General features: G+C 42.4%; 2 protein-coding genes and 1 long non-coding RNA gene across 13 annotated transcripts in view; 2 read left to right on the plus strand and 1 right to left on the minus strand.

The window, feature by feature from the left end:
- Positions 1–18,183, plus strand: part of LOC116611715 — a 50,499-nt gene extending 32,316 nt beyond the window's left edge. For 8 of the 9 annotated variants that reach the window (XM_048726407.1, XM_032372206.2, XM_032372209.2 and 5 more), the window contains 6 exons: positions 4,904–5,141; positions 8,381–8,566; positions 8,933–9,286; positions 10,865–11,221; positions 15,483–16,067; positions 17,020–18,183. In XM_048726407.1, the coding sequence (XP_048582364.1) occupies positions 4,907–5,141; positions 8,381–8,566; positions 8,933–9,286; positions 10,865–11,221; positions 15,483–16,067; positions 17,020–17,039 (1,737 nt within the window). In that variant the 5' untranslated portion in view covers positions 4,904–4,906 and the 3' untranslated portion in view covers positions 17,040–18,183. The remainder of the gene's footprint in view (positions 1–4,903; positions 5,142–8,380; positions 8,567–8,932; positions 9,287–10,864; positions 11,222–15,482; positions 16,068–17,019) is intronic. The other variant, XM_032372208.2, reaches the window with a different exon arrangement.
- On the plus strand, positions 5,154–7,811 carry LOC125561841. The gene is made up of 2 exons (XR_007307530.1): positions 5,154–6,221; positions 7,219–7,811. It is a non-coding gene; the product is annotated as an uncharacterized LOC125561841 (long non-coding RNA).
- Positions 18,184–20,650: 2,467 nt separating the features above from the next.
- Positions 20,651–27,378, minus strand: LOC5503946 (protein ABHD15). 3 transcript variants are annotated; one of them, XM_032372224.2, is made up of 3 exons: positions 27,213–27,378; positions 23,032–23,058; positions 20,651–22,347 (listed from the first exon to the last, which is right to left on the minus strand). In XM_032372224.2, exon 3 carries the CDS (start codon positions 22,131–22,133, stop codon positions 20,922–20,924), a length of 1,212 nt encoding a protein of 403 aa, XP_032228115.1. In that variant the 5' UTR covers positions 22,134–22,347; positions 23,032–23,058; positions 27,213–27,378; the 3' UTR covers positions 20,651–20,921. The 3 variants fall into 3 exon arrangements, with proteins under 3 accessions (XP_032228115.1, XP_048582864.1, XP_032228114.1); XM_048726907.1 differs by having other exon boundaries at positions 23,032–24,904; XM_032372223.2 differs by lacking the exon at positions 23,032–23,058.
- Between the last annotated feature and the right edge of the window lie 321 nt (positions 27,379–27,699).

Here is a 27,699-nt window from a genome sequence, read left to right on the forward strand (position 1 = left end):
CTACTAATTTTAAAACCTTTTCGCGCAGCCATCACTCCTCTTAAAAATCTAGATTATTTGGTTGCCTTTCAGAAAGACAAACCAGAAATCAGTCAAGAAAAGGTAGAATCGCTATGTCTAGTCTTATGGGCTAAAGGTCTTGGTAAGGCTTTTAAGCGCAACCCTAATAGTTTTCTTGCCCATGTTGCTACAAATATTTTTTACATATGAGCGTTTTTTACTGTTTTACTAAGGACTGCGTCAGATATGCGGGTTATTAATTTCCTCTGCAAGACAAATAAACCTTGATTTTTAAAGGCGGTAATTGCACCAGTAGCACCACAGCTGGTAAGCGACTTAGAGCTCTCCGTCCGATTTATAAACAATATTCACGAGCATTAGAGGTCACAGTGACACAACAGCAGTGAATACATAGACTTTGGCTACTTGGACGTGTAAAATTGTATTGAAAACATTTGAGCAAAGGCCAATATTCTCCCAATTTGAATACAAGCTGACCTTGTATTCAAGTATTCAGTTGTTTGGTTAATTGATGCTAAAATGAGTTGAGGCAAAGTTTGGCTGAGCAAATATATAACAAATTAAGGTTTAATTTGGAGTATTATGCGTGACATGGACTCCGATTTAAAGAGTGCGCGCACTAGCGGTACACTGTCGCACTAGCGGTACACTGACACACTAGCGGTACACTGACACACTAGCGGTACACTGGCGCACTAGCGGTACACTGACACACTAGCGGTACACTGACGCACTAGCGGTACACTGACGCACTAGCGGTACACTGGCGCACTAGCGGTACACTGGCGCACTAGCGGTACACTGGCACACTAGCGGTACACTGACACACTAGCGGTACACTGGCACACTAGCGGTACACTGACACACTAGCGGTACACTGGCACACTAGCGGTACACTGTCGCACTAGCGGTACACTGACAAACTAGCGGTACACTGGCGCACTAGCGGTACACTGACGCACTAGCGTTACACTGACAAACTAGCGGTACACTGGCGCACTAGCGGTACACTGGCGCACTAGCGGTACACCGCGCACTAGCGGTACACTGACGCACTAGCAGTACACTGACGCACTAGCGGTACACCGACTTTTAAGCGGTACACTGCCGCACTAGCGGTACACTGACACACTAGCGGTACACTGGCGCAGCGCACTAGCGGTACACCGATCCACTAGCGGTACACTGGCGCACTAGCGGTACACTGGCGCACTAGCGGTACACTGACGCACTAGCGGTACACTGGCGCACTAGCGGTACACTGGCGCACTAGTGGTACACTGTCGCACTAGCGGTACTCTGACGCACTAGCGGTACTCTGACGCACTAGCGGTACACTGACACACTAGCGGTACACTGACGCACTAGCGGTACACTGACACACTAGCGGTACACTGGCGCACTAGCGGTACACTGTCGCACTAGCGGTACACTGTCGCACTAGCGGTACACCGCGCACTAGCGGTACTCTGACGCACTAGCGGTACTCTGACGCACTAGCGGTACACTGGCGCACTAGCGGTACACCGCGCACTAGCGGTACACTGACGCACTAGCAGTACACTGACGCACTAGCGGTACACCGACTTTTAAGCGGTACACTGCCGCACTAGCGGTACACTGACACACTAGCGGTACACTGGCGCAGCGCACTAGCGGTACACCGACCCACTAGCGGTACACTGGCGCACTAGCGGTACACTGGCGCACTAGCGGTACACTGGCGCACTAGCGGTACACTGGCGCACTAGCGGTACACTGGCGCACTAGCGGTACACTGGCGCACTAGTGGTACACTGTCGCACTAGCGGTACACTGGTGCACTAGCGGTGCACCGACGCACTAGCGGTACACTGGCGCACTAGCGGTACACTGGCGCACTAGCGGTACACTGGCGCACTAGCGGTACACTGGCGCACTAGCGGTACACTGACAAACTAGCGGTACACTGACAAACTAGCGGTACACTGGCGCACTAGCGGTACACTGACGCACTAGCGTTACACTGACAAACTAGCGGTACACTGGCGCACTAGCGGTACACTGGCGCACTAGCGGTACACTGACAAACTAGCGGTACACTGGCGCACTAACGGTACACTGACGCACTAGCGGTACACTGGCGCACTAGCGGTACACTGGCGCACTAGCGGTACACTGTCGCAATAGCGGTACACTGGCGCACTAGCGGTACACTGGCGCACTAGCGGTACACTGGCGCACTAGCGGTACACTGGCGCACTAGGGGTACACTGTCGCACTAGCGGTACACTGGCGCACTAGCGGTGCACCGACGTACTAGCGGTACACTGGCGCACTAGCGGTACACCGACGCACTAGCGGTACACTGGCGCACTAGCGGTACACTGGCGCACTAGCGGTACACTGGCGCACTAGCGGTACACTGACGCACTAGCGGTACACTGACAAACTAGCGGTACACTGGCGCACTAGCGGTACACTGACAAACTAGCGGTACACTGGCGCACCAGCGGTACACTGACGCACTAGCGGTGCACTGGTGCACTAGCGGTACACTGGCGCACTAGCGGTACACTGACGCACTAGCGGCACACTGGTGCACTAGCGGTACACTGACGCACTAGCGGTACACTGACAAACTAGCGGTACACTGCCGCACTAGCGGTACACTGACAAACTAGCGGTACACTGGCGCACTAACGGTACACTGACGCACTAGCGGTACACTGGCGCACTAGCGGTACACTGTCGCACTAGCGGTACACTGTCGCACTAGCGGTACACTGGCGCACTAGCGGTACACTGGCGCACTAGCGGTACACTGGCGCACTAGCGGTACACTGACGCACTAGCGGCACACTGCCGCACTAGCGGTACACTGATGCACTAGCGGTACACTGCCGCACTAGCGGTACACTGACAAACTAGCGGTACACTGGCGCACCAGCGGTACACTGACGCACTAGCGGTACACTGGTGCACTAGCGGTACACTGGCGCACTAGCGGTACACTGACGCACTAGCGGCACACTGGTGCACTAGCGGTACACTGACGCATTAGCGGTACACTGGCGCGCAAACGATAAACTGGTGCACTAGGTGTTAACTGGCGCACAAGCGATAAACTGTCCCACTATAGCGGGACACTGGCGCACTAGCGGAACACTGGCCGTGTTGACCATCTGCTCTCGTATGCTAACTTACGGTGCGTGTAAACGGTAGACAGTTTAGAGATTAGGAAGTTCTCTTGTTCAGAATTATGCAGGGTATCGCTTGGGGTCAGCCCTTGCTCCTGTTATATACAGAACGGTTTCTATCACCAAGAACTTTGCTTTTAATAATGTAATATTATTTTATTCAGCCTGCACCTTAAAAGAGAGGTTTCTAAAGCTTAGATTTCTCTAAGAATTAAAGGATGATTATAAAGGGTAGTCGAGTAACGACTGTGTTATAAAGGCGATATTTGTCTAATGTTTGATTTTTTTATCCTTTTGCATGCAAATCCTTTTTCTATTGCGATAATGCGCACGTCATATAATAGACAAACCCTCTTACTAATCCTATGTAAATCTAGATATTGAAAAGGTGATAATGTGAGTGTTTTAAGAGTCCACTAGCGTACTAATTAGGCATTACATGGTAATCACGCGTTTTACAAATAATATGATTCGTACACGCCCATCTTTTACACTTATATGCACTCTTAATTTGCCCATTTTATTTTCTTCCTTTCCTCGTGACTTAAAAATCTAATTTTGGGCTGCGCCGTTTCATCCCTTTTTAAGCAGAACTGAATTGATCTGCTCTGCATCCCTTGAAATAATTATGTTTTTAACTTATTTCCCAGCATTTACTGATATGCAGTTCTAGATGCACTTTACAACTGAGGAACATTTTATCTGATCAAACAAAATTTGGACTCAACTATATATTAAAGATGTTTATCTCAAGTAGAATAACTGGATTTTCAAGTAAAAGGGGAAGATTATTCAAAACGCATAGCTGTTCTTAAAAGCATTCATAATTACTACAAAGCAGATACCAATTTTTTCGATATTTTTTCATTCATTCATTTCTATTTGAGAGGATTTCCTAAAGATAGTTTTACCATGGCGTTTGATGGTTATTTTTGAACATTACATCTTTTGCTATTTTTGTGCTTTAGTTATTTGCACAGATAAGAAATATAAACTGTTTTCATGATAAAGTGCTATCTGCTACAGAATATCTTTAACATTGCGACTTTCTATTTTAAAATTGTCCCTTTATTTACCGATAAATCCGGCGCTAAGTAAAAATATTTTTTGTATATTGAATATTCATAAGCCTTATGTAGTAAGGCGGGCTTACTTTTCCTGAATTCCTTGCTTTCCTGGTAAAATCCAGTTATTATCGGTATTTGTTTTATACGGACTTTTTCAGATTTTTATTTTCCTGAATAACTATTACGTTCTTATGGTATCAAGTGTTTCGTTGCGGTTTGCACCTATAGAAACACAAAACACAGGTGAATGTCATACCTGCTCTATCTAACCAATATTACAGGTATCCGTGCGAATTACGAACACAAATTACTAAAAAAAACATTCAGCCATCAACAAGCCATAACTTTATTACATGAAACACGTCTTGTAAATTTTTGATAGTATACTTTTCTTTTGTTCGCCAACTTAATAGATTTTTGCATTTCCCTTAACTGGAGTAAGTGTAAGGCGCGAAGGGGTAAAGTGTAAATGGCTTATCGGATGTCACATTTGTCATATTGTGGCAAATTAAGTCCTGAAGTCGGCACGATGAATTATTAACGGAGTATTTCCCTGACACTGAACGGTGCCTTGCAAGGATGCGGGCTTGCTTTATGAAAGATGACATTCTCAAATGGTCTCTCTACAATCCATAGGTAATGTTCTCCTGTACGTTGCCTGCATTCTCGCTAAATCGTAAGGAGTCGAAAAAAGCCAAAGAACTCGAGAGGAAGAAGTCGCTATCGAAAGGAAAGGACCGCTATACTATCGTGAAGGGGCTTGCGGGAGGGCCCGATGGGATCTCCTTCGAGAGCCTGTTCAAGAAGAAGCATTTCCTAAGGGCGCGAAACGGATGTCTGATATTGGAACTCTATGATGACTCCGAGGAATACCGTAAGTGAAGTAGAAATTATACCTGCTATCTTGTGTAAATCTTCATTGAAAGCCTCACAACTATTTCAGGCTCATTAGGGTTTAACAACTCCCCTTGCTAGTATGTCTAAATCTCCGACGAGTACAGATTGTACATCAGTGTTTTGTACTTTTCGCGCGAAAATACTTTCAATAGTCCACTGAAAGCTCAACACATTGACGTGGCGTGTTTGTTTTCCCTGAATGGAATATGCCAAACCAATGAGTGTAGAAAAACATGCTGCTTCTAACCAAGATGTGTAGGAAATATTTTAAAGGGAGTGTTTACTATCTCCCATGTTTGTTTCTCATGTTGAAGTTTCTATTTTTGCTTGCTACTTTATGTGATTTCATAAGAGCTGCACAATATCCCCGAATTAAAAACAAAAAAAAGTTATATTTGTTTCGACTATGGCCACTTTCCCTAACCAAACATTCATCAAAGTTTAAAGATTCCTTTCAAAATCTAGAGATTTAGCTATCAATTTCAAATTGGTATTGGAAGCCGTGCTGCCCGGGGCACTATTTCTTAATTTTTTTTTCTTCTTTTAATTTTGTCTATTATCTTTCATTACATGTTTTCTTGTTATGTGGAATCACACTGATATAAATACCGTTCGCTTGCCAGACTTTACGAAAACAACCCTCGAGGCGTCTCGTTGAGACATGCCATTCTCTTAATTAGAGATATGAGCTAAAAAATTCATAATGTTTAGGTATATTGATGATCAGGTTCAAAACTACAGCTACTCGCCACAAAAAAATAGTCAAAATGTATTTTCTTTCTCTTCATTTATTTGCTTTTTTTGGTTACCTATTAAGAAAAGTGTATACTTTCCTTTTTTTTTGCTTTTAAACATTGAAATTTGAGCCACCAAAACCAGCAATTTGATGGCAGATTTTTGGCAACGATTTTCGTGAAGAATTTACTGCATACTTTCCAAATCCATTCACTTCGACATGTTCTTTCATTCTAGCCTCCATGTTATTTGGATAAACAGGCTCGGGTTCTAGGAAAGTCCGAACAAAATTGCCGGCAAAGATATTGGTCAGTATATAATGGTAAGATTATGTCCTGTATCTACTGCAAAAGCGGTTTCTCGGATCTTTTCAAACAGAAAAAAAAATTCTTTACAAGTGGTAAGATTATTTCCTGTATCTCCTGTAAAAGCGGTTTCTCGCATCATGCCAAACAGAGAAAAAAATGTTCTTTACAAGTGGTAAGATTATTTCCTGTATCTACTGCAAAAGCGGTTTCTCGCATCTTCCCAAACAAGGGAAAAAAGGTGCTTATTACTTCAAAATGTTTTAAGCTTGGCTTTCCAAAAACCTTTATAGAGCTATCCTAGTGTTCAATACTAAAAGATTGGTTTAGCCTTGAGTACCAAAAATCTTGAGTTGAAAGGATATTGAAATGAGGATATTAAAATGATTAAATCTAGATAAGTATATACCCATGGTATCTTTTAGTCTTTATTTCTATCTTTCGCATATTTCCTATGCCGGCGAAAAGCGCTTCTATAGCCAACACAAATTCTAGCTGACGGGCGTTATTGATTAATGGTGATTTTTGCAACAGTCAAACATTCCCTTGATAGCCAAGATTATAACTCCTTGTTGGTTCTCAGTAGCGACTTGGGCGTTTTCAGAATTATGCCAACTAATACAACATTAAAAATAGAGCACTTATAGTTTTCCCGCCAAAAGCTAATATAGATCCCGGATGCTCGTCCGCGCTTGACACCAAATATGGTGTTACTTGCTTGTGATTCTATCAAGTTGTAAACTGTCATACTTTCAGCCGTTATGTATTTCGAGCATGTATTGGGAACTCTTATGGGTACTAACTTCGATACAGGTTGTACAAGCTAAGATAAATTAAGTTGACGTGAGTTGAGTTGAGTCAATTTTTTTTTTTATTATTAGAAGATTTTCTTTTCATTATAGAAATTAAGGGTTTTGACTAGGTCTAGATTTGGAAGTGGTGGTTCAACCTCTCAATTTCTTTAAGTTTTAAATTTGACCCTTTTGATTAAAGATTTTCTATGTCTGATTCCAGTTCTAGCTTCTCAAATGCTTGGTGCATTATTCCTTGCACACTGTGGCAGGGTGCTGGGCTGGCGTGGGACGTGCCGGTGTCGAATTGAACGTGAAGGCTGACTGGTATAAGAAGCCAGAGAATAATAAACATAGGGGTTTGTCTGACCACGGAACGTAATTTGTGGTCAGCCGGTGTTGCAGTAAACATACAAGATTATCGTGTTTTTGTTTGACCACTCAAAAAGTTTGTTATTGAACAGACTCCTACGCCCTTGCACAAGTATACTCTTTTCTGCTCAGATATTGTTGTCATTTTAAAACAAAAATGGTAAGATCACGCTAAGCTTTTATGGGATTTAGACAAATAAATGCTAAGCATTTTTGGGGACATTTTTGGAAATTTGCTCTTTGTTATTTTGTACAATTGCTTTTCGACGATCTGGAATATATTCACGAAGAGAATTCATTTTCTATGCCTCATTCAAGTGAATTACTTGGATTTTTCCAATCAAATATTGTTTTCTCCGGTCGGTTTGATGTTAGAAAAAACCGTTGTGTATAAACAGGAGCGAGGAGCACGCAATGTATGAATGATTCACGAAGCATGTGGGAAAGAAGCGTCGCTGGTAATCTGGTATCGTCGATGAAGTCATATTTTTATCATTTGTGTGACCAAAGCGTTTGTCGCCCAATGACTCAACAACTTAAACCCTTTTGAGTTGGTGAGCACTTTTACTTTAATGATAGTCTTTGAAGTTTATTATACAAAACAATGCTTGGTATAAGGCATCTAGACCGCGCGCGCGTATAGAACTGATCCTATACCCGAACCCTCCTCCGGTCTACCTGTGGTGCACCCGCGTACGATAGCACAGGCTCTGGACTAAGAGCAAAAACATTTTAAGTGTAGTTATCTGAACCTACCGTGTGTCATGCTTACGTGTATTTACGTTAAGGTTAAGAGATAACGCGCCACGTTTGATTTCTCCCGCTGTCTTTAATTCCTTCCATTGATAGCTCTCCCTACCTTCAATACATTACAATACACTTTTTTTATTTATTCATTCGTTCGTTCGTTCGTTTGTTTGTTTGTCTGTTTGTTTGTTTATTTATCTCCATGTCGTTATGATCTATTTGTTTTCCTCTTTGCCGTGACCGTACCGTTTCTACGTGTGTTCCAGGTAAGCAAGCAACCTTCATCCCACTCCAGGATATGTGGTTCTCTGGCTACATTGTCTTTGAGTCGTTGTTGGATCCCGCGCATTTCATTCGTCGTTGCAACGAGCAATTGATTTTGCAGAAATACGAAAATTCTCAGTTCTTTAAGGAAGACGCCAGCTTCAAGCTCACTAGGAAAAGATGCATTGGTTAGTAGTCTTTCGTCTTACATGAACAACCACATGTTTCATGCAAATGCCATCTATCTATTTTCTATAAACTTATCCGGTTTTTACTAACTTTACCTTGTAGTGTGCAACAATATTTCTTACAACAACAACAACGAACTTGTTCACTGGCGGCGTATTTTGGATATCCGGAACTACAATACTGTGTGTAGATGGATGGGGCTTATTTATGTTGAGAAGGGGTTAAGCCCTCCATGCTGTCCATGGACTTGTGAATAATTTTTCGGTAACTAGATCCAAATGAAGACATAAAAAAGTGAACAAAGGCCTGCAAACGTAGTGTTTATCGCTTTTAACTAGTGTGATTTTTTTCTTTGTGTTATTCAGCGTGTGTGAAGATTGGTTCTCGCGTCTGGGCAAAAGCTGAAAAAGGCTGCTACCTCCGTGGTATCGTGGTCGCCGTCGACGACGATGTCCATGTAAAACTAGAAAATGGCAGCCGTGTTAAGCACAAGAAGAGTCCAACCGAGGTCGCGTTCGTGCCAGACATCATCCCTCACCCACTCGAAATAGAAGTAGGCACGAGGGTACTAGCACGCTGGTTTAACCGACTCGACACTTACTACCCTGCTATTGTCACGGGGATAAGAAGGACTTATTACGACGTTAGGTACGACGATGGTGATAAAGGAAGCAATGTGATCGCGGAGATACGACTTCTGAAGCTGCCCGAGGTGGAAGGTATGTACTTGGGCCAAGTGCAGGGTGTGGAAGGTGACCAGGGTTCATGTGATTGACAATGTTGTCTTCCCAAGGAGAAAATAATCTGTTCGAAATTGCATAGTATTATATAGTATAGCCAGTGTAGTTGCAATATGAAAAATGTTCTGCCAGTGACACGACTCTTTTTAAAAAAGAGCCTTAAAAGCATCATGGTGTTTTTCAAGGTGGGTAATTTGGACCGATTTCAGGTGAAAAAGGAAGTCAAATATAGAGCTGCAAAAGTGAACTTTTTTATGCCCATACTAGTTGGTTTTGGATTGAACTTTGGGCATTGGGGTTTCAAAAGAAACAATTTGATACAAGTTATCAGAATGGTCTGGTTGAAGATGCTGTATTTATATTATGTAAAAGAGATAAGATAAGAATTGCAAAAATGGAAAATGTAACACGTCGGTATGTGGGGAAGTTCTGAATCGGATTGTTCGTCTTTTGTCGACAAGGCAGATTTTAAGGTCCTTTTAATTGTTACCTGGGGACATAGACCTAGACCTAGACCTAGACCTAGACCTAGATATAGACCTAGACCTAGACCTAGACCTAGACCTAGACCTAGACCTAGACCTAGACCTAGACATAGACATAGACATAGACATAGACATAGACATAGACATAGACATAGACATAGACATAGACATAGACTTAGACTTAGACATAGACCTAGACCTAGACCTAGACCTAGACCTAGACCTAGACCTAGACCTAGACCTAGACCTAGACCTAGACCTAGACCTAGACCTAGACCTAGACCTAGACCTAGACCTAGACCTAGACCTAGACCTAGACCTAGACCTAGACCTAGACCTAGACCTAGACCTAGACCTAGACCTAGACCTAGACCTAGACCTAGACCTAGACCTAGACCTAGACCTAGACCTAGACCTAGACCTAGACCTAGACCTAGACCTAGACCTAGACCTAGACCTAGACCTAGACCTAGACCTAGACCTAGACCTAGACCTAGACCTAGACCTAGACCTAGACCTAGACCTAGACCTAGACCTAGACCTAGACCTAGACCTAGACCTAGACCTAGACCTAGACCTAGACCTAGACCTAGACCTAGACCTAGACCTAGACCTAGACCTAGACCTAGACCTAGACATAGACATAGACATAGACATAGACATAGACCTAGACATAGACATACGCGGGTACAAAGTTCTTGTTTTTTGTTTATGTTTTTTGTTACCTGGGGACATAGACCTAGACATAGACATACGCGGGTACAAAGTTCTTGTTTTTTGTTTATGTTTTTTTGTTACCTGGGGACATAGACCTAGACATAGACATACGCGGGTACAAAGTTCTTGTTTTTTGTTTATGTTTTTTTGTTACCTGGGGACATAGACCTAGACATAGACATACGCGGGTACAAAGTTCTTGTTTTTGTTTATGTTTTTTTGTTACCTGGGGACATAGACCTAGACATAGACATACGCGGGTACAAAGTTCTTGTTTTTTGTTTATGTTTTTTTGTTACCTGGGGACATAGATCTGGACGCGGTACAAAGTTCTTGTATTGTTCTTTTTTCGCAGGCGGCACCTCCATCCCCTCCTGGTCATCACTGGATGGCCTGCCAAGAGTAGGCGGGCTATGCATCGAGTCTACCGACAACCAACCCGAGGGTACCCCCCAGGAACAATGGGTTCGCTCGCCCCGGGACTCGCCAGTCGAACTGACGGAGTCGCCCAGTGACCTGGACACGGATAAGGATGGTCACTTTGGCTACGAGAACAACTTCCAGCACCTGACTCCCGACAGCCATCAGTACCATCATGCGCCCGTGGAACGGAACTTCAGTCAGGTCAGCGGTAGTTCGTGTGACAGCGGTTACCATGGTGGAGCGGGAAACAGTCGTAAGAGGAAGACTGGGCTCTGGGGAGTAAGTCACTGTAAGTTGATTTGGCTGACCGCTGACCGCTTGTGCACAAAACCAAAGGCGCTTCTATGACGAGATATTTTTTATTTAAACACGAGGTTCCGCTCTAAAAGGGACAGCTCCTCCCACCTCCGGGCTCAAATTTGCAATTATAATCAGAACACTGCCACGCTTATTTCTGAGCTGGAATAAAACTATTCAGCTGGAATAAAACTATTTTTGCACATGTAACAAGACACTTGTGTTTAGAGATTGCTAACTTAGTGATTTGCCTTCCAATTATAAATTTTGCGCTATCCATAATCTATCGCATCTGCATAAATTATTCTCGGGCTGTGATGGGAATGCTCGTATTTTAGAGCGCACACAGCTTGGTATAGCATTATTTTACGATAGACAGACACTAGGAATGATATTTATTTTGGTTTAGAATATGAAATTTGAATTTAGCGCTCAGAGCAATTGTCCTGACATGTTGACTACCCATTGACGGCTGGGGCTGGGAGGAGCTATCCCCTTTATAGCGGAACCTCGTGTTTACGCCTTTTTTTGTAAAGGGGTTGCTTGGTCTGAAATTATCATGGGTATAGCTACCCGCACTCATGAGAGCCTGCCGTAATTTACTTCCGCCAAAGTGAAATACGACGACTCGCCTAATAACGGATGCGAGAGAGCTAGTGATTTCTCAGAGCCTGTGATAAGCCTCTGAGCTAGTCTGCCAAGATATGTCTTCACCTTAGACACGTTCTTCTGTCATTGCCGCCAAGTGTTTAAATATCCGCTATAGATGAGAAATGCTTAAGCTATCTTTGCTTTGCATGCCCCAATTCTTTTGCAGACTGCCCTGTGCTTCCACTGTAAGTTGAAGACTCTGGAAGCCAACTTGCGTGACGGGATGTACATTTCAGTAGCAGTATAACAATTCACTGTAGAGTTCAGCTCATCTCTATTCTAGAAAACCTTTAAAAGAAAAAGTCGACAACAACGCAGATTTATGTTTTTTAGAACGATATTTCGGCAGGCCAATACCTGCCTTCTTCAGGTTATAACCTAAATTATCAACTGTCGACGCAGACCACAAGGTCCGACGCACACCAGCAGATAGAGGCTGTCCGGTGGTTTCTTCCTACGTTTTTGTCTATTCTATAGCTGAAATAGGCTATGCATAATATTTCCCAAAATGATAAGATATTTCAATATTCGATATTATAATTATATTGAATTATTATATGGCAACAACCACTTCCGGTGGAATGGCCCACGCTGATTGGGTGTTGAGCGGTCCGGATCCTCCTGTAATGACCGCGGTCGTTACAAAAAAACCGACGACGACTCACTCGAGAAAATCAACAACAAAAAGGTTGTTGTTAACACTGTTATAGCAATTTGTTGCCAGTTTTATGCAAGGATGAGTTTCAATATTTATATTCAGACAATGAGTTTTATTACATACTTAAGCTTACTTATCTTATTAATTTTTTTCCTGAATTTAATTTTCAACTTTGTTTACCTTTCTTCTAAACAGTTGCTTCTTAGAGTTTCGCTGATGTTCGTGAAGATCGCTTGCTCGTGAAGATCGCTTGCTCGGTCCGTACTGAGAAATCTCAGGCCTTGGTCTCTTGGCACAGACTCGGTCTGTACAAAAAGCCCGCGGGCTGAGATTTCTCAGTACGGACCTCGCGCTGGGTTAATAAGTAGTATATATTAAGATATTTCAAAATCGAACCCCAGTGTCACGCAAGTCGGCTCCAGTGTCACGTAAGTCGGCTTCAGTGTCACGCAAGTCGACTCCAGTGTCACGCAAGTCGATTTCATTGTCGCGCAAATCGGCTCCAGTGTCACGCAAGTCGGCTCCAGTGTCACGCAAGTCGGTTCCAGTGTCACGCAAATCGGCTCCATAGTCTTGAATACAGCATGGTTTTATTTACGTCATGCTAAAGGGGAGAACGCTTACTTTTATCGGCCGCAGAGCACGCTGGGTATTCAAGCATGCGTCTAGTTATTTTGTTATTTGAGCAAGGGTGCTGGGAACAAAGGTTGTTTGATAAATTGATTTAGATATGACAAACAACGAAATTCCCCTCTGATTTGGTCGAGTTTTGCCTTGTTTTGCGACGCGCTCTCCGTTTTTATACGTAGATACCCGGTCAAGTTACGTTGCGTAATCCGAGCTACTACCCCGCGGTGCGCGAACAGTCCCCGACGCTATATACGAAACGTGCCCGACCTAAGAAATCAATTTACCAAACAACCTCTGTTCCCAAGCCCATGTTTGAGTCTCTTTCCATACTTTCTTTGGCCATAATTTCTCTATCTTCCTCTTCCTTGTAAAATTTGGAAGCCTTAGACAGATCTAACCTGCAATGCCAGGATGGATATCCCTCAGCGGTTTTCTGATTCTTTTCACACGGATATAACAGGGCAGCATTATAGTAACTCCTGTCAGTTTGTTCTTGCTACATAACGACTAACCACACGCAATGCGCACGATTCTGTCTGCTTTACCCGCTGGACCGCCTGTACCGCCTATTTCACGAATCTTGTATGTGCACCATCGAAGAGTCGCATGAATACAATTACATACTGACATAGTTGAGTGTTGAAACCAATGATATTTTTGCATGCGGCAGGTCGATGATTCAAGATTTAAGTCGTAGCATGTGCATGTCTATGTTTCTGGATTAGGGTGGAACAAAGAAGAGCTCATAACTTATTGATTATATTTCGACAATAATTGTTTAAACTAAATTATATATTTGGCGATTGACATATTTGGCGATCTCTTTCAACTGCTTTATCATTATTAAACCGCTCAGAGAAAACCTTGCACAGAAAAAAAGTCATTCCTATCAGCTATTTTGAAAAATACAAATAAATTTCTGAAGATATCTTCCCAGGTAACTGTTAAACTAAGGCAACATGTGTTTGATATGGCAAGCTTGCAACCACTAGCAATACTATCATTATTTGGTTGAAATCTGGAGCCAAAGTACGTAGCTTTTTTTCTCCTTCTGGAAAGCCTTCAAGCATGAAGCCCAAAGTTTTTGTACCAACCATTGCATGACGCAGACGTCTAGAAGTGCATGACACTGTTGCAATAACTCACAAGTCCTTCGCGTTATGGCATCTTTTGGCTCGTGGTGATCAAACGCTGCGTTGAACCCGCAAAAAAAGGGATGGAGAATCAGCGTCTCCTCATGAATCTCAGACCTATTTTCTTCTCTGTCTTCAGCGGAATCTAAAGACCCCAGCGTCAGTTACGATTCCAGGTTCCTTACTCCCTTCTCCTATATCTCAAACTTCCACATTCCTGGTCTGTCAGAAGATAGGAGAATTCTAAGCGCTCTGAGTGTCGGCTCAAGCGTAGACTCTGGATACCAGGGTAGCGGCTTCGGTAGTAACGACATACGACCAATGAACAGGCAGTCTAAATCTACATGTAAGTGCCCTCGCATGGCGTCTTGGCTTGTAACTCGCCCAGGGCGCAGGGCAGTGGCAACTTGCCGACAGACAAGTAACAAGTCTTGTTCGACGCCCCATGAATGTTAGAAAAAGAACAATTAGCGACTATTTATATTAGGCAATGGCGAGAGTTTTATGAGTTTCTTCTAAAATGCCACACACGGATTATCTGACCATTCGAATTTCGAATACTTCCCAAGGAATAAATGCTTGAAGGTAAACAATAGAGTTGGGGATCCATGATACCCCGAATGACAGATTGGTTTGGGTTTTCCGCTGAAAAATAAAAGGAAATCGATATTTTTGTCTTTTTACTCCGATATATGATAACTTTACGTAGAAAAAACATTAGAAAAAACATTATCGACTATGGCATGCAAACTGATGGTTTCAATCTCATCCACAGAACATGACACTTTTTCGCATCGGCATTATCGTTCACCAACATTTTTACTTTGCATAGCACTTCTCTTGATTGTGTTCAATTTTCTCAGAATCAGCACGTTTGCATGAAACCTCAAAAGGGCGATGAGCCACTTTGTCTGCTTTCTTAACTCGCAAGGGAAAAAGGTCACAACATGCACCTCACCAAAGACGTGCTTGGCACACCTCTCACTCATAGAGGCTTACATTAAGCAGGTCACCGTGTATCAGTGAGTGAAGAAAGGGTCACAACACGCACCTCACCACAGACGTGCTTGGCACACCTCTCACTCATAGAGGCTTACATTAAGTATACCCGTGTATCAGTGAGTAAAGAAAGTGATTCATCACTTCCAAGAAAACAAGGTCTATTGTGATTTGCATTGCAGGTCCAGGAAAAGCCGTCCCCGTTTGCAAATACGTCGAAGAAGACACTTGTCAGTACAACGGCGAAACCAGTGACAATCCCCTGTCAGACAACGAAACCAGTAACTCCACCACCTACTCAACCAATCATGACACAGGCTACCTCTCGGAACACTACTCAACCAATCATGATACAGGCTACCTCTCGGAACACTACAGCTCCAGCTTTTCAACGCACTTCGAGGGAACTCACTACTCCAACCATGTTCCCGCCTCGCGACCTCAAAAAGACCGCTCACGGAGCTTTACGTCCGGCGACACAGACCCGGAAAATAGTACCAAAGTCGCCCCGAGACTTCCTAGAAAACACTCTGAGCACAGCAGCTCTAGATTCGGTGCACACCTCGCCCCGCCTTTACCGGAAGAAAATGGCACCCAATTCTCCACAAAGTGCGAGCGCTATCCTGGAGCCAAGCTCGTTGGATCTTGTCCAAGACATAATGGACGGCATGACACCGAGGGTTTTACGAAGACAATTGGTATCAGCCGGTCAGCGGACGAACTGTCAAGCAAGCCGAAGTCACATGATGAGCTGCCGAGATACATAGGTATGACGTATGGTATGACGTATGTATGGCGTGCATTGGCATGAAGTCAGCATGGTCGAACATAGGTATGTATGACGTGCATTGACATGAAGTCAGCATGGTCGAACATAGGTATGTATGACGTGCATTGACATGAAGTCAGCATGGTCGAACATAGGTATGTATGACGTGCATTGACATGAAGTCAGCATGGTCGAACATAGGTATGTATGACGTGCATTGACATGAAGTCAGCATGGTCGAACATATGACGTGCATTGACATGAAGTCAGCATGGTCGAACATAGGTATGTATGACGTGCATTGGCATGAAGTCAGCATGGTCGAACATATGACGTGCATTGACATGAAGTCAGCATGGTCGAACATAGGTATGTATGACGTGCATTGACATGAAGTCAGCATGGTCGAACATAGGTATGTATGACGTGCATTGGCATGAAGTCAGCATGGTCGAACATTTGACGTGCATTGACATGAAGTCAGCATGGTCGAACATAGGTATGTATGACGTGCATTGGCATGAAGACAGCATGGTCGAACATAGGTATGTATGACGTGCATTGACATGAAGTCAGCATGGGCGAACAAAAAAACGCGTTGCTACAGTAACATCCTCAATGGTTCTTTGCTTGCGATTGCTCGATTGAAGAAAGGGATGAAGACCTTAAATTGTAAATCAAACCTCTAAAGGTGTCAATGTAAAGAGTATTCCGTGGGCTTAGCTTTATCCTTGTCTTTATCTAACAATCCGCCATTAGAAGGGTGACTTGAATTTTATTTCGCCTAATATCGAATGAGTGATAGCTTTTTCCTCCCTTAGCGTGCCCCAAATAAATTCCATGTGGAAACTAGATCCGACAAATCCCCTTCGCACCAAACAGTGCCAACTGATTTGAAGGGAAAAAATGATAGATCACGGTCTGAAGTGGGTTATTTATTGTATCTTCAGGTATGGAGACTGTAATATAATATATCAAGCAGCCAATGACTGGTCTAGATGTACACAGCATCCGAAAGAGAGAGCCAAGGCGAGGACGCGCCCTCATGCGGCAAACAAGTGGTTGCTAAGGAAGTCCACGTGATTTTGACACGTGGTTCTTAAGTGATCCACGTGATTTGTCACGTGATCGTCATGCTTCTGGTAGATCGCTCACGTATGCGCATGCTTATGAAGGTCGTCTAACAAGTTTAACATTTGACCTTCAAAATGCCAATCGAATATCTATTGGTGGTCATTTTATCATAAAATTGAACTAGATAACCACTGGATAGTGTTGTTAAGGTTGTCAATGTGATCACCAATCTACCCACATTGTCGTCAGAAAAGCGAACTTCAATTCCAAATTTGATGACGGGATTATCAAAGTTGTCCACGTGAAGTCAAAGTTTATCACGTGGCTACCACGTGAATCGAACACGTGCTGGTTGTTTATTTACAGTTCTCTTGAATTCGGTTTGGTGGAAGTGTGGTTTCGTGATGGTCAAAACATTTGTGATTGACAAGAGAGTAATGCGGTTGCTTATTCCACATAACATCGTGACTTGGTTGTGCAGGGGTATAACGCAATCAAAGGGACTGTCTAGGGAACACAATTGTAAACTGGACTTCTACAGAAGCGATCATATATATTTCTAAGATATTCAAGGTACTGCATTCCCTGAACTTACGCCGAGACACATTTTGCTACTTTGCAAATGACAGGACCAGCGAACGGATTTTTTTTACCAGTCAATGAAGTATTTTAAATCTTTAAGTTCTGAAGTAGCGCTTATTTATCAAAAAACGTTTTGTTCTAGACCCAGGCAAGTGAATTTCTAGAGTTTTATATTATTAAACCTTTAGACAAAGCTTGCGAAAGAGTCAAAACTTGGAAAATGGAAAATGACTTATATCAAGTAGCTGTCAAAATGGATTACTTTAATCTAATGAAGATAATATGATTCTTAAATAGTAGTTGCACTGTGTTCACGAAAACAAAAAGTGTTATGTATGATGAAAAGGTACTGTATTTGTAGACTAATACTAATAGATTTTTGTTTGTACTAATTTAAGCATAAAGCAGAAGGCTTAGCAGGACTAGCCTTACCTCGTGAATAAATGGTTCTTTTTGTAGCGTGTTGTAACTCTATCACCTCTCGACCTCGCTCCTCTCTTCAGCAATTTATGACCCCTACGATTTCTGTCTGTTTATCACCTCTTTTGTCTGAAGTTTTACCTTTTTTTTCTGAATATGTTGTAACTTTGTCACCTTTTGGGCCCCTCGCCTCCCTCTTCTGCATTTGTTACCCCTCCCCCCTGTACGTGTTCCTGTTGCTACCCCTCCCCCTGTACGTGTTCCTGTTGCTACCCCTCCCCCTGTACGAGTTCCTGTTGCTACCCCTCCCCCTGTACGTGTGACTGTTGCTACCCCTCCCCCTGTACGAGTTCCGGCTGCTACCCCTCTCCCTGTACGTGTTCCTGTTGCTACCCTCCCCCCTGTACGTCTTCCTGTTGCTACCCCTCCCCCTGTACGTGTTCCTGTTGCTACCCCTCTCCCCCTGTACGTGTTCCTGTTGCTACCCCTTCCCCTGTTCGTGTTCCTGTTGCTACCCCTCCCCCCTGTGCGAGTTCCTGTTGCTACCCCTCCCCCTGTACGTGTTCCTGTTGCTACCCCTCCCCCTGTAAGTGTTCCTGTTGCTACCCCTCCCCCCCTATACGTGTTCTTGTTGCTACCCTCCCCCTGTACGTGTTTGCTACCCCTCCCCCCCTGTACGTGTTCCTGTTGTTACCCCTCCCCCCTGTAAGTGTTCCTGTTGCTATCCCTCCCCCCCTGTACGTGTTCTTGATGCTACCCTACCCCCTGTACGTGTTCCTGTTGCTACCCCTCCCCCCCTGTACGTGTTCCTGTTGCTATCCCTACCCCTCTGAATTGCTCCTAACTCCAAATTGCTAGTCGTTTTAAAATCCCTATTCCATCACCTTTCGGCAATACGCTCGTCTTAGTCACTTACCGTGTTTCCTGTGCTCGTGTCGCCTGGAGCAAGGTCTCCCTTATGACGTCAGAACACTTTTGAGTGTTAAAACCACCACAGGGAGACCGACTAGGACACCGTCGACTAGACTGGCGCGCGAGGACTGGGGTTAAATACTATCCTAATTCATCTCGCCCTTTGAAATCACCCAACCACTACCCTTATTCCTGGGTTAAATACTATGACAATCCATCTCGCCCTTTGAAATCACCCAACCACTACCCTTATTCCCGGGTTAAATACTATCCTGATCGATCTCGCCCTTTGAAATCCCCCAACCACTACCCTTATCCCTGGGTTAAATACTCTGACAATCCATCTCGCCCTTTGAAATTACCCAACCACTACCCTTATTCCCGGGTTAAATACTATCCTAATCTATCTCGCCCTTTGAAATCACCCAACCGCTACCCTTATCCCCGGGTTAAATACTATCCTAATCCATCTCGCCCTTTGAAATCACCCAACCACTACCCTTATCCCCGGGTTAAATTCTATCCTAATTCATACCGAAGTGATTAACGTTAACGCCTATAGCGCGCTAATCAAAGGACAGAAGACTGTTTTATTCAACCTCTGCAACAGGACGGACATTATGAACTTTGCTTTTCTTATTATTTTTTGAAGGACCTCAGATGTTTGACGTAAATGGTCTTGAATAAATATGAGGTTCTAAATTTCCGGTGTCAAATCTTCCTATAGAAATCTTTTCTAGACCTCTATTAGATTCTTCCCTTGAGTAATGCTGTGGTTATCTCAGAATCAGTTTGCGGCATATTTGACATTTGGAAACCCGGAAATCAGTGTATGGAACCCATTATATAATATTTTATTCTTTTCGTTCGGCTAGTTGTTTTGTTGGATGTTTTCATCATAGGAGAGTACTGTTGATTTAGCCAAGGATGCTTTATTAAATATATTGGATTGCATTGTTTGAAAACTTTGACCTCTCAAAATATCAAACGGGTGTTTTGAATAACCGGGCACAAGCTCTACATGAATAATTCTTGATTCTCACTGGAACGCAAGAGAAAGCGGAATTAGACGCAGCTACTTGTTTTCCGTGCTCTTGCGTTCATCGTTTCTCAGTACTCGTTTGACGCCTGCTCTTGCCCTTTGAGTTCTAGTTAGAACCAGCCTTTATCAGTTATCGATGACTTTGTTTATAATCGATCGCTTTGTGGTAATGATATTTCACTCGCAGATAAGCGCGGGGCGGGCGTGAGAATTATGCGACGCCATCGTTAAATGGAGCTGATAATCGAATCCATGATCAAACACACTGCGACACGCCAAAAGCTGCTGGCGAAAGCCATTTAAGTGACGAAAGCCGGTAATTTCGTGCTGAAGATAAATGGCTTCATGGCAGATAAATGGTTTCCTATGTGAGTTTATCCGCGCAAGGGGAGAGAAAGAAACGAATAAGCGCAATGAAATCAAGGATCGAACTGAAAGCTCCGAACATAAACAGTAATCAGACTATGTAATAACTCATTTGATGATTGATTGAAGGTAATTTCGAAGAGGTGCAGTATTTGCAGCTGTCAAGAAACTGAAATTAAATCATCCCCGAGAGATTTGGTTTATTCCGGCAACATTCACCGTTCTATCCCATTTATTAAATATAGGTGCCGACCACTCGATATCTGACGAATCAGTAACAAAACAAAAAAAACGATTTAGCAAACCACAATCGAGTTCATGAGAAAAAAAGAGAAACCTAACCGGCGGGTTATTTTGAGTAGGGAAAAAGAAGTTTATCCATTTCAGGTTTCTAATGGTCGGTCCCTTAGCCGTGTGCTATGTCGTATAGCTTCTGGTCGGTCCCTAGGCCGTGTGCTATGTCGTATAGCTTCTGTTTCTGGGGCCCTGGATGTCTAAAGGGCTTAAATGATTGTCAGATTTTCCTTTGGGGACCCCCTGGTCCTGTATTGTCTCGAGGAAGTCGCATGCAAGTCTGTCACCCCAATACACGGGCAAAGCGTTTTCTAAAAAGCCACAGTGACCTCCATTCTCTGGAGCGACGAGAATAAAATTAGACGAAGTTTTGAAAAGGCTAAATGGAATTATCTCTTTTGGAATGACCGGATCATCTATCGCGCTCACACACAGAACTGGAATGCTAACATTGGCAACGTTACGCATCGGGTTGTTTAATCGCCAATACTCATCCGTTGAGTAGTACTGAGGATTCAAGCGCACATGAACTCTTTCTTCAAAGTCCTTGACCGTCTCGCTCTTCATAGCGTTATCGTAGTTTATAGCCTCCCACAAGGAGGAATGTTGCCGAACAAGCATCTTGAGTTCACGGATAACTATCGTGTTGTACGGCTCGAAAAACTTCCCTCTAAAGTACCCCTCTGTGTCGTAACTAGGCGAGATGCAAACAGCAGCTGTGACGTTGGTAGTTGACCCTACTTCTCCTAGATACGATATCAAAAGGTCGGACCCCGTCGAGTAGGCGACCGCGAAGATCTCCGCGTACGGGAACATGCGATGAATGAACGTCACGGCTTCCTCGAGATCCCCACCCTCAGCGAACGCCTGCAGTCGCCTTGTGGTTAATGGAGTTAAGCTGTGACCTCTGCGATTAAACACGACCGGGCGAAATTTTCGCTCAAGCGCCATTGTACACGCGGACGACAGATCCACTGCTGTTTGTGTTAGTGCTGGGATGAGTAACATAACAGGACTGACTTTAAGTAGGCTATTATCATTGACAGTCATCCAGTCCAGTGCGATGATTCCCTTGTCCGCCATTTGTAGATATTCCCGCGTAAATTCGACCTCAGCTTGCGGTAGAATCCACGGTAGAAAAGTCTGTAGACGGTTACCGCTAGCCCAAAAAGTCGGCGTGAATGGTTTAGTGAGCGTTTGGCATTTCTTCACAAGTAGAACATTAAGACGCGATTTTTTGAAGTATAGAGTGTTTGTAAATTTACGTTTTCTTTGATAAAACAGAAGGCCGACCCAGAAGACGACAACAACTGCTAAAACCGCGGGCAAACCAACCATCTTCTCGAAACCTCCTTCTCTTGATTGACCGTTCATGAAATTAGGCTTTTCTGAAACGCTGTTTCGTTCGTTGAAGTTCGTTACAATAATAGATCTTTCCCCTCTTACGTCACATTAGTGTTGTGTTTATCTGGTTGGAACAAAACATACGATGCTGAGTACTATTTGTTTACCCGTCATTCGACATCAACAACCATCTGGTTTGAAGCTTTGGATAAACCTCACAGGGCTGACCAAGTTTGCGGCTGAGCTATCGATGAAAAACAAGAATCACAATCATTAAGTGCATCATATGATTAAAACGACAAAGGCTATCGCACTTTCGCGCGTCGAAACAAAACAAAGAAAAGATGTAAATGAAGTAATAAATTGCATAATCTATACCCTTTATCCCTTGTTTATCATGTTCCAGTGTTGTTCTATTGAATTCATAGCTATTAAATCCTCAACTTTTCATATCAGAACAGCTTGTTGTTTAATCGTGCATAGCACATGAAAACACAAATCTCACTCAGATCCAAGTACGGGTTTACTCGCGTTTTTCGAGCTCGGCATATCAAAGTACTGACCTTATAGTGCTAAGCACTACTTCTCTGAGCACAGTTCCTCAACAGAGCTATTCATTATTTCCACGATACGCCTTCAAGCTCTTATTTACACTTATTAGTTTTGCTTCAACTTAATTTGGGTTCGCAAATAGCAAAAAAATAAGACAGAGTTCATGAGTGACATAAAGCCCGGCATCGCTTTTTATTTTTTAGGCTAATATTCAAAAAATATAAACGTTATCTTAGGACGCCCTTTTCCTCTAACTTTTTAGCTCTAGCGGTTGATAAACAAATACTACCAAAACAATTGACATGTTACTTGCTTCATTAGAGTTACTAAGTTTGAATATTTTTGCGATCATAGCATCCCCTTAATCTCCTCTTACCTCTGCAATAACCGCTCTAAATTTCTCCTAAAAATGAAAGAGAAAACGCTGTTCAAGCTTGCTATGGAAACATTTTTCCCGCGTGGCGATAATGTAAAGAATATCAAACTTATGAAAGACAGCTGACGAGTTGCCCCAAAATGGAAATTGGTTTTCGTCGGCTAACGCCAATCATGTTTGCTCGCCCATTCATCTTTGTCATTAAAATCGCCTTTGTTTGTTTGCGCTTTAGTTAAAACACAGAGAAGCCCCACCATTCGAGGGCCCTACGGATGATCTTATCAAATGATTTACCAGTAGAAATAAGACGTAGATAAGTGGACTGCGGACATGAACGTCAAAATGCTAATTGTTGTCGTTTGTTTGCTTTCACTTTACGGATACACGTTATAGACTTATAGATGTAAATTTTGTTCACTGTGCAAGCGTGGTTAGTTTTTAAAAGCGCTATTTTAAATCTAGGCTCTAGCCTGGCAAGGAAGAGTTCTTGTTGAGTACTTCCGCTCTTTTCCAGAGCTCGGTTTCTTGGGACATCTGCATTGGCATGTGATGCGCATGCGCAAATGCCTTTTATACACTCTCCCTGGTGAGCACGTACGGGCAACTCTTTCGTTAAGCCCGGAAGATACGCAAGCGGAAGTGAAAGAGAACAGTTTGTTAAATTCTGCTTGACTAAATGGACAGCACCTAAAGCACACATTTAAAACATCAAATTGCGGTTGAGATACTCTCTTCACAAAGAAGCCGGAAAAGTTTGAGGACATCTTTCGTTGAAGCTTTTAAAGAGCCGGAAAGATAGCGACGTGGAGTCAAAGTGTCTTCTTCGATAGCCCGAGAGCGATTAGCGGTCGCTAAGCTTGTTTTACGCCAGTATAACAAGCCAATTGAAATACAGATGCTTTTGTTGTCAACTGTTATGGCCAGCTTTCACGCATTGCGCCCCCCACAACTCAGCGCATAAAAGAGTTGCCGTATAAATAACATTTCCAAACAATTCCAAGCGACCCAATCGTCTCCCCAGTCGACATGCATTGTGCCTTTCTTAGTTATTATTTTTTCTAGTTGTTCTAGACGTAGCAACGTCTCAGTTCAGCCGTAATCATGGCTTTTAAGCTCGTAAGCTTTAAAATGATACAAAGTATTGCTCTGATGGGTTTTCTCACAGGAGGTATAGGTGGTTGTTGTTTCTCACTTCCTTATTTTGTCAAAAGAACTTCGGATTGTCATTGAAGTTCTTTTGATGGCGGAGGCTCGTCAGACAGAATATTTTATCATTCTTTTTTATGATTTTACTCTTTAATTCTCTTTTTGTATTCATCGCTTTCACACTCTATTCACTTTTTTATCTTTTCCCATTGGTGGCAGCATTTTAGTGTTTTAGTTATTAAGGGCTTCATAGTCTGGCTTCATAGTCTGGTTCAATAAAGATTGGCTAGGAAGTAAACAAGAGTCTAACTAGGCATCATAACAACAGTATGACTTCAGAAATTATCCCGAAACGCGAGCAGTTACCTTTTTTCCTTTATGCACCATCATGGTTATGGAAATCGTATAAATGAAATTAAAGATTAAATTTTGAATTTGGCAATTTCAGGGAAATCGCATCAAAGTTCTCGTGCAACATCTGTTTCTGTTTATCACTGCGCATTTGTATTTTTGGCAACAGTTGACTTTGTGCGCAATATTACTGTGCTGCAGTTTCATGTATTCTTCTGTCATTCAAAGTCCTTGAAGCATTTCCATTGGCCAGCACTGAAATGGTTTTCAATCACCCTACCTTTGGGCAAGACGCTGACCAATCAGAAAGCATCAAAAGTATTCCGTTTGAATGGCGAATGCCAGGAGAAAGCGGTTTGTTGAGATTCACTGATAACTGCAAAAACGCAAAAACACATTCAGCTCGAAAATGTTTCCTTTTTTTCAGTAAGATAAAGCTTAATGATTTAAAATCTACCATATGCCAGTAACGCTTTTTGTTTTGCTGAACCATGGACATGACTGGCAACCATCATTTATTAAATACCCTTATTAAATTCACAGGCCAAACCGAAAAAGATCATTGTGTAGTTCCAGAAAATATCCATACCCCCCCCCCCCAATTTTGGAAATTCCGGGGGGGGGGGGGGGGGGTTCAAACGCCCAGGAATTTCCAGAAGGGAGGGGGTAAAATGCCGTCTTTCCTTAACAGTTACTGTATTTATTTTTTTCCAGGGGGCTGGAAATTCCAGAGGGGTGGGGGGGTCATACCTCCGACCCCCTCAATAGGGGGTATGGATATTTTCTGGGACTACACATTCGATTTTTGTGCCACATACAGAATCTCAATATCTTGATTTCCCCAAAAATCATCAATTCTTCTGCTTAAAAAAGCGAATCTGCAAATATTGTCACCAGTAATGACTTTCTTATCTTATCTAGCGCTGTTATCGTTATTAAAGCATGTCGGATTTTGATTTAAACAGACATTTACCTTACACACATTTGGAGACAATGGGCTGCTGACTAATTATACTTTTTTAATGAATGACATCAGCATCAATGCTGTAAAAGGTTTATTTAATATTTTTTTATGCCCCCTATTGTATTGGAACAACTGTCAAATGCAAAAAAAGCAATTTCCTTTCCAGTTCCCAATAAATTTTGTTGTACCCACTCAACTTTTCCATAAAGCAGCACCGATAACCTTTATTTGCAATTAGATTTTGTTCTACGTGTTTTCTTTGGTTTTCTCTCTTTCTCCCGTGAATTTCAACCACATCTGTTTATTGCGGAAAGTCGCGCGTCTAATACATCGTATTTCCCTGCTAGCACAGGCCTCTTTAGCCCAGCGTAATACAGAGAAAAGAGGCCTCTGTTAGCAGGGAAACATTGTATGAAATGTTTCAAAAAATTAACCATGCGTTTCAGAAAATAACTTTAAAGCGAAATTAGGAGTATAATCGAAAGGAAACGTCGCGATACTTTTTGCATAATTGATAAAGATTTCTAGTTCAAGGTAGCTTAGATGCAATAACGCTCATGACTGATGCTTTGAGGAAAAATTTCTTCGCTTTGGTCTTTACTGCAATAATGATTTGTGCCTCTGATTTTTTAGTGCTTTTGAGTATAAAAGCATCTTAATTTATTTTATTGTAAGCACAGATGACTTCTAACAGCGGCTAGACTTTTTCATTTAGAACTTGTATACTTTTCGGAATAAACAAAAACCTCAGTTGTAAATAAAGATTTCTTATCTAAATTAAGACGGTGCTATTTTACGGAAGTGCAAATCAGTTTGTCGCCGAAGCAATAATTTGGCGGTAAAAGTGTGGGGCGCGTGCTTTTGGCTACCTCGCCTTTTTTTACAGTGAACAAAAAGACTTGAATTATTTTTAAATGCTTTCAAGGTCGCCATTTAAAAGATTAGTAAGGTTTCCGTTGCTTGTCGCAACATTTTGTCGCTTATAAAAACAACGCTCGCTTTTATTATTTCTTTTTGCCTTTTATTTTTTCTTTGATGAGCATGTTTACAAAAAATATATATATATTATTAGAATCTGATCTCTTTGAGTGTTCCGTTAGGATAACAACTTTGTTAAAACATAGTAATCAAAACTATATATAGCATTTATAGGTACAATTGGGTTTTTTTAGAGCAGGCGTAAAATGAGAAGATGAAAAACACAAGCTTCCTCATTCGTTAGTCATGCATTAAATTTCGGATCGGAACGTCTTAATGTTATTGCCTGTAGACATGAGACCGGATTCACGTAAAAAAATGCTAAATTAGATAGATATAGATAGAAAGAAATATTAAAAATGTGAGTTCCAACAACAAAAGAGCTACAACTTCATTAGTCTCCTTCGTTATAATTCAAATGTTCTTTTAGCAATTTTCTGTCGAAGAAAACAAAAGCATTAATAGAAATATGTCAATTAGGTAGTTGGTGTCATATTATTGACTTGGAAAAATGCTTGCAGCACTTTTGTCCACTTTAAAAAAACGCTGTCAAATTGTACACACTGCTCCGTTTCCGTGAGGTGATTATGAAATAAGGAAAATTGAATGAAAAAACATGTCGTGAAAAACGTCTTAAGGCAAACACAGATTGTGCATATTCAAATTTTGCTCACAATTAACCAAGGCTTGTTCCCAGTAAACAGTAGCATTTTCCTGAGAATTTTCATAATAGGATACTCACCCTCGGCTCACATAATTAAGAACTATCGATGCGTTGTCCGCAACAGCGAAATTTTGTTAATTTCTAGAAGCGTTCTCTGCGGGATGTTGGCTGTTTGCATGAAAGGACACGGTCTAGTACGCTGACAGCTAAGATTAATGTGGTATAAAGCAAGCTCACTATAGCAACCGCTATCGTACGCATTTATCATGCTCAGAGGATATCGTCTCTGGTTGGACCTATTAGCATAGCTATTAACCGCTCCAAGCCTGCTTTGAATTATGCTATTAAAAGGTTATCTATCACCCACGAAATGGAGACGATCATAAGCCCACCTTTCCTAGCAGCTAAATGCGAGTTTTTTAGGTTTATAGAGTGTCTTTGTCATTTATCATTTCTCCAATACGGTCATTATAATGTTTCTATAGAACTTTTTAATGTATTTCTGCTTTTATAATTTCATTTGTTCTGTTGGCCAAGAAATACGCCTACTTGCATGGCAAAAAAA

Source organism: Nematostella vectensis, chromosome 4 (genome assembly GCF_932526225.1).
Source record: "Nematostella vectensis chromosome 4, jaNemVect1.1, whole genome shotgun sequence".
Classification (NCBI taxonomy): domain Eukaryota; kingdom Metazoa; phylum Cnidaria; class Anthozoa; order Actiniaria; family Edwardsiidae; genus Nematostella; species Nematostella vectensis.

What these genes read in the sequence shown, in the direction of transcription:
- LOC5503946 (XM_032372223.2), bottom strand. Translation starts at nt 22,133, where the DNA reads ATGAACGGTCAATCAAGAGAAGGAGGTTTCGAGAAGATGGTTGGTTTG.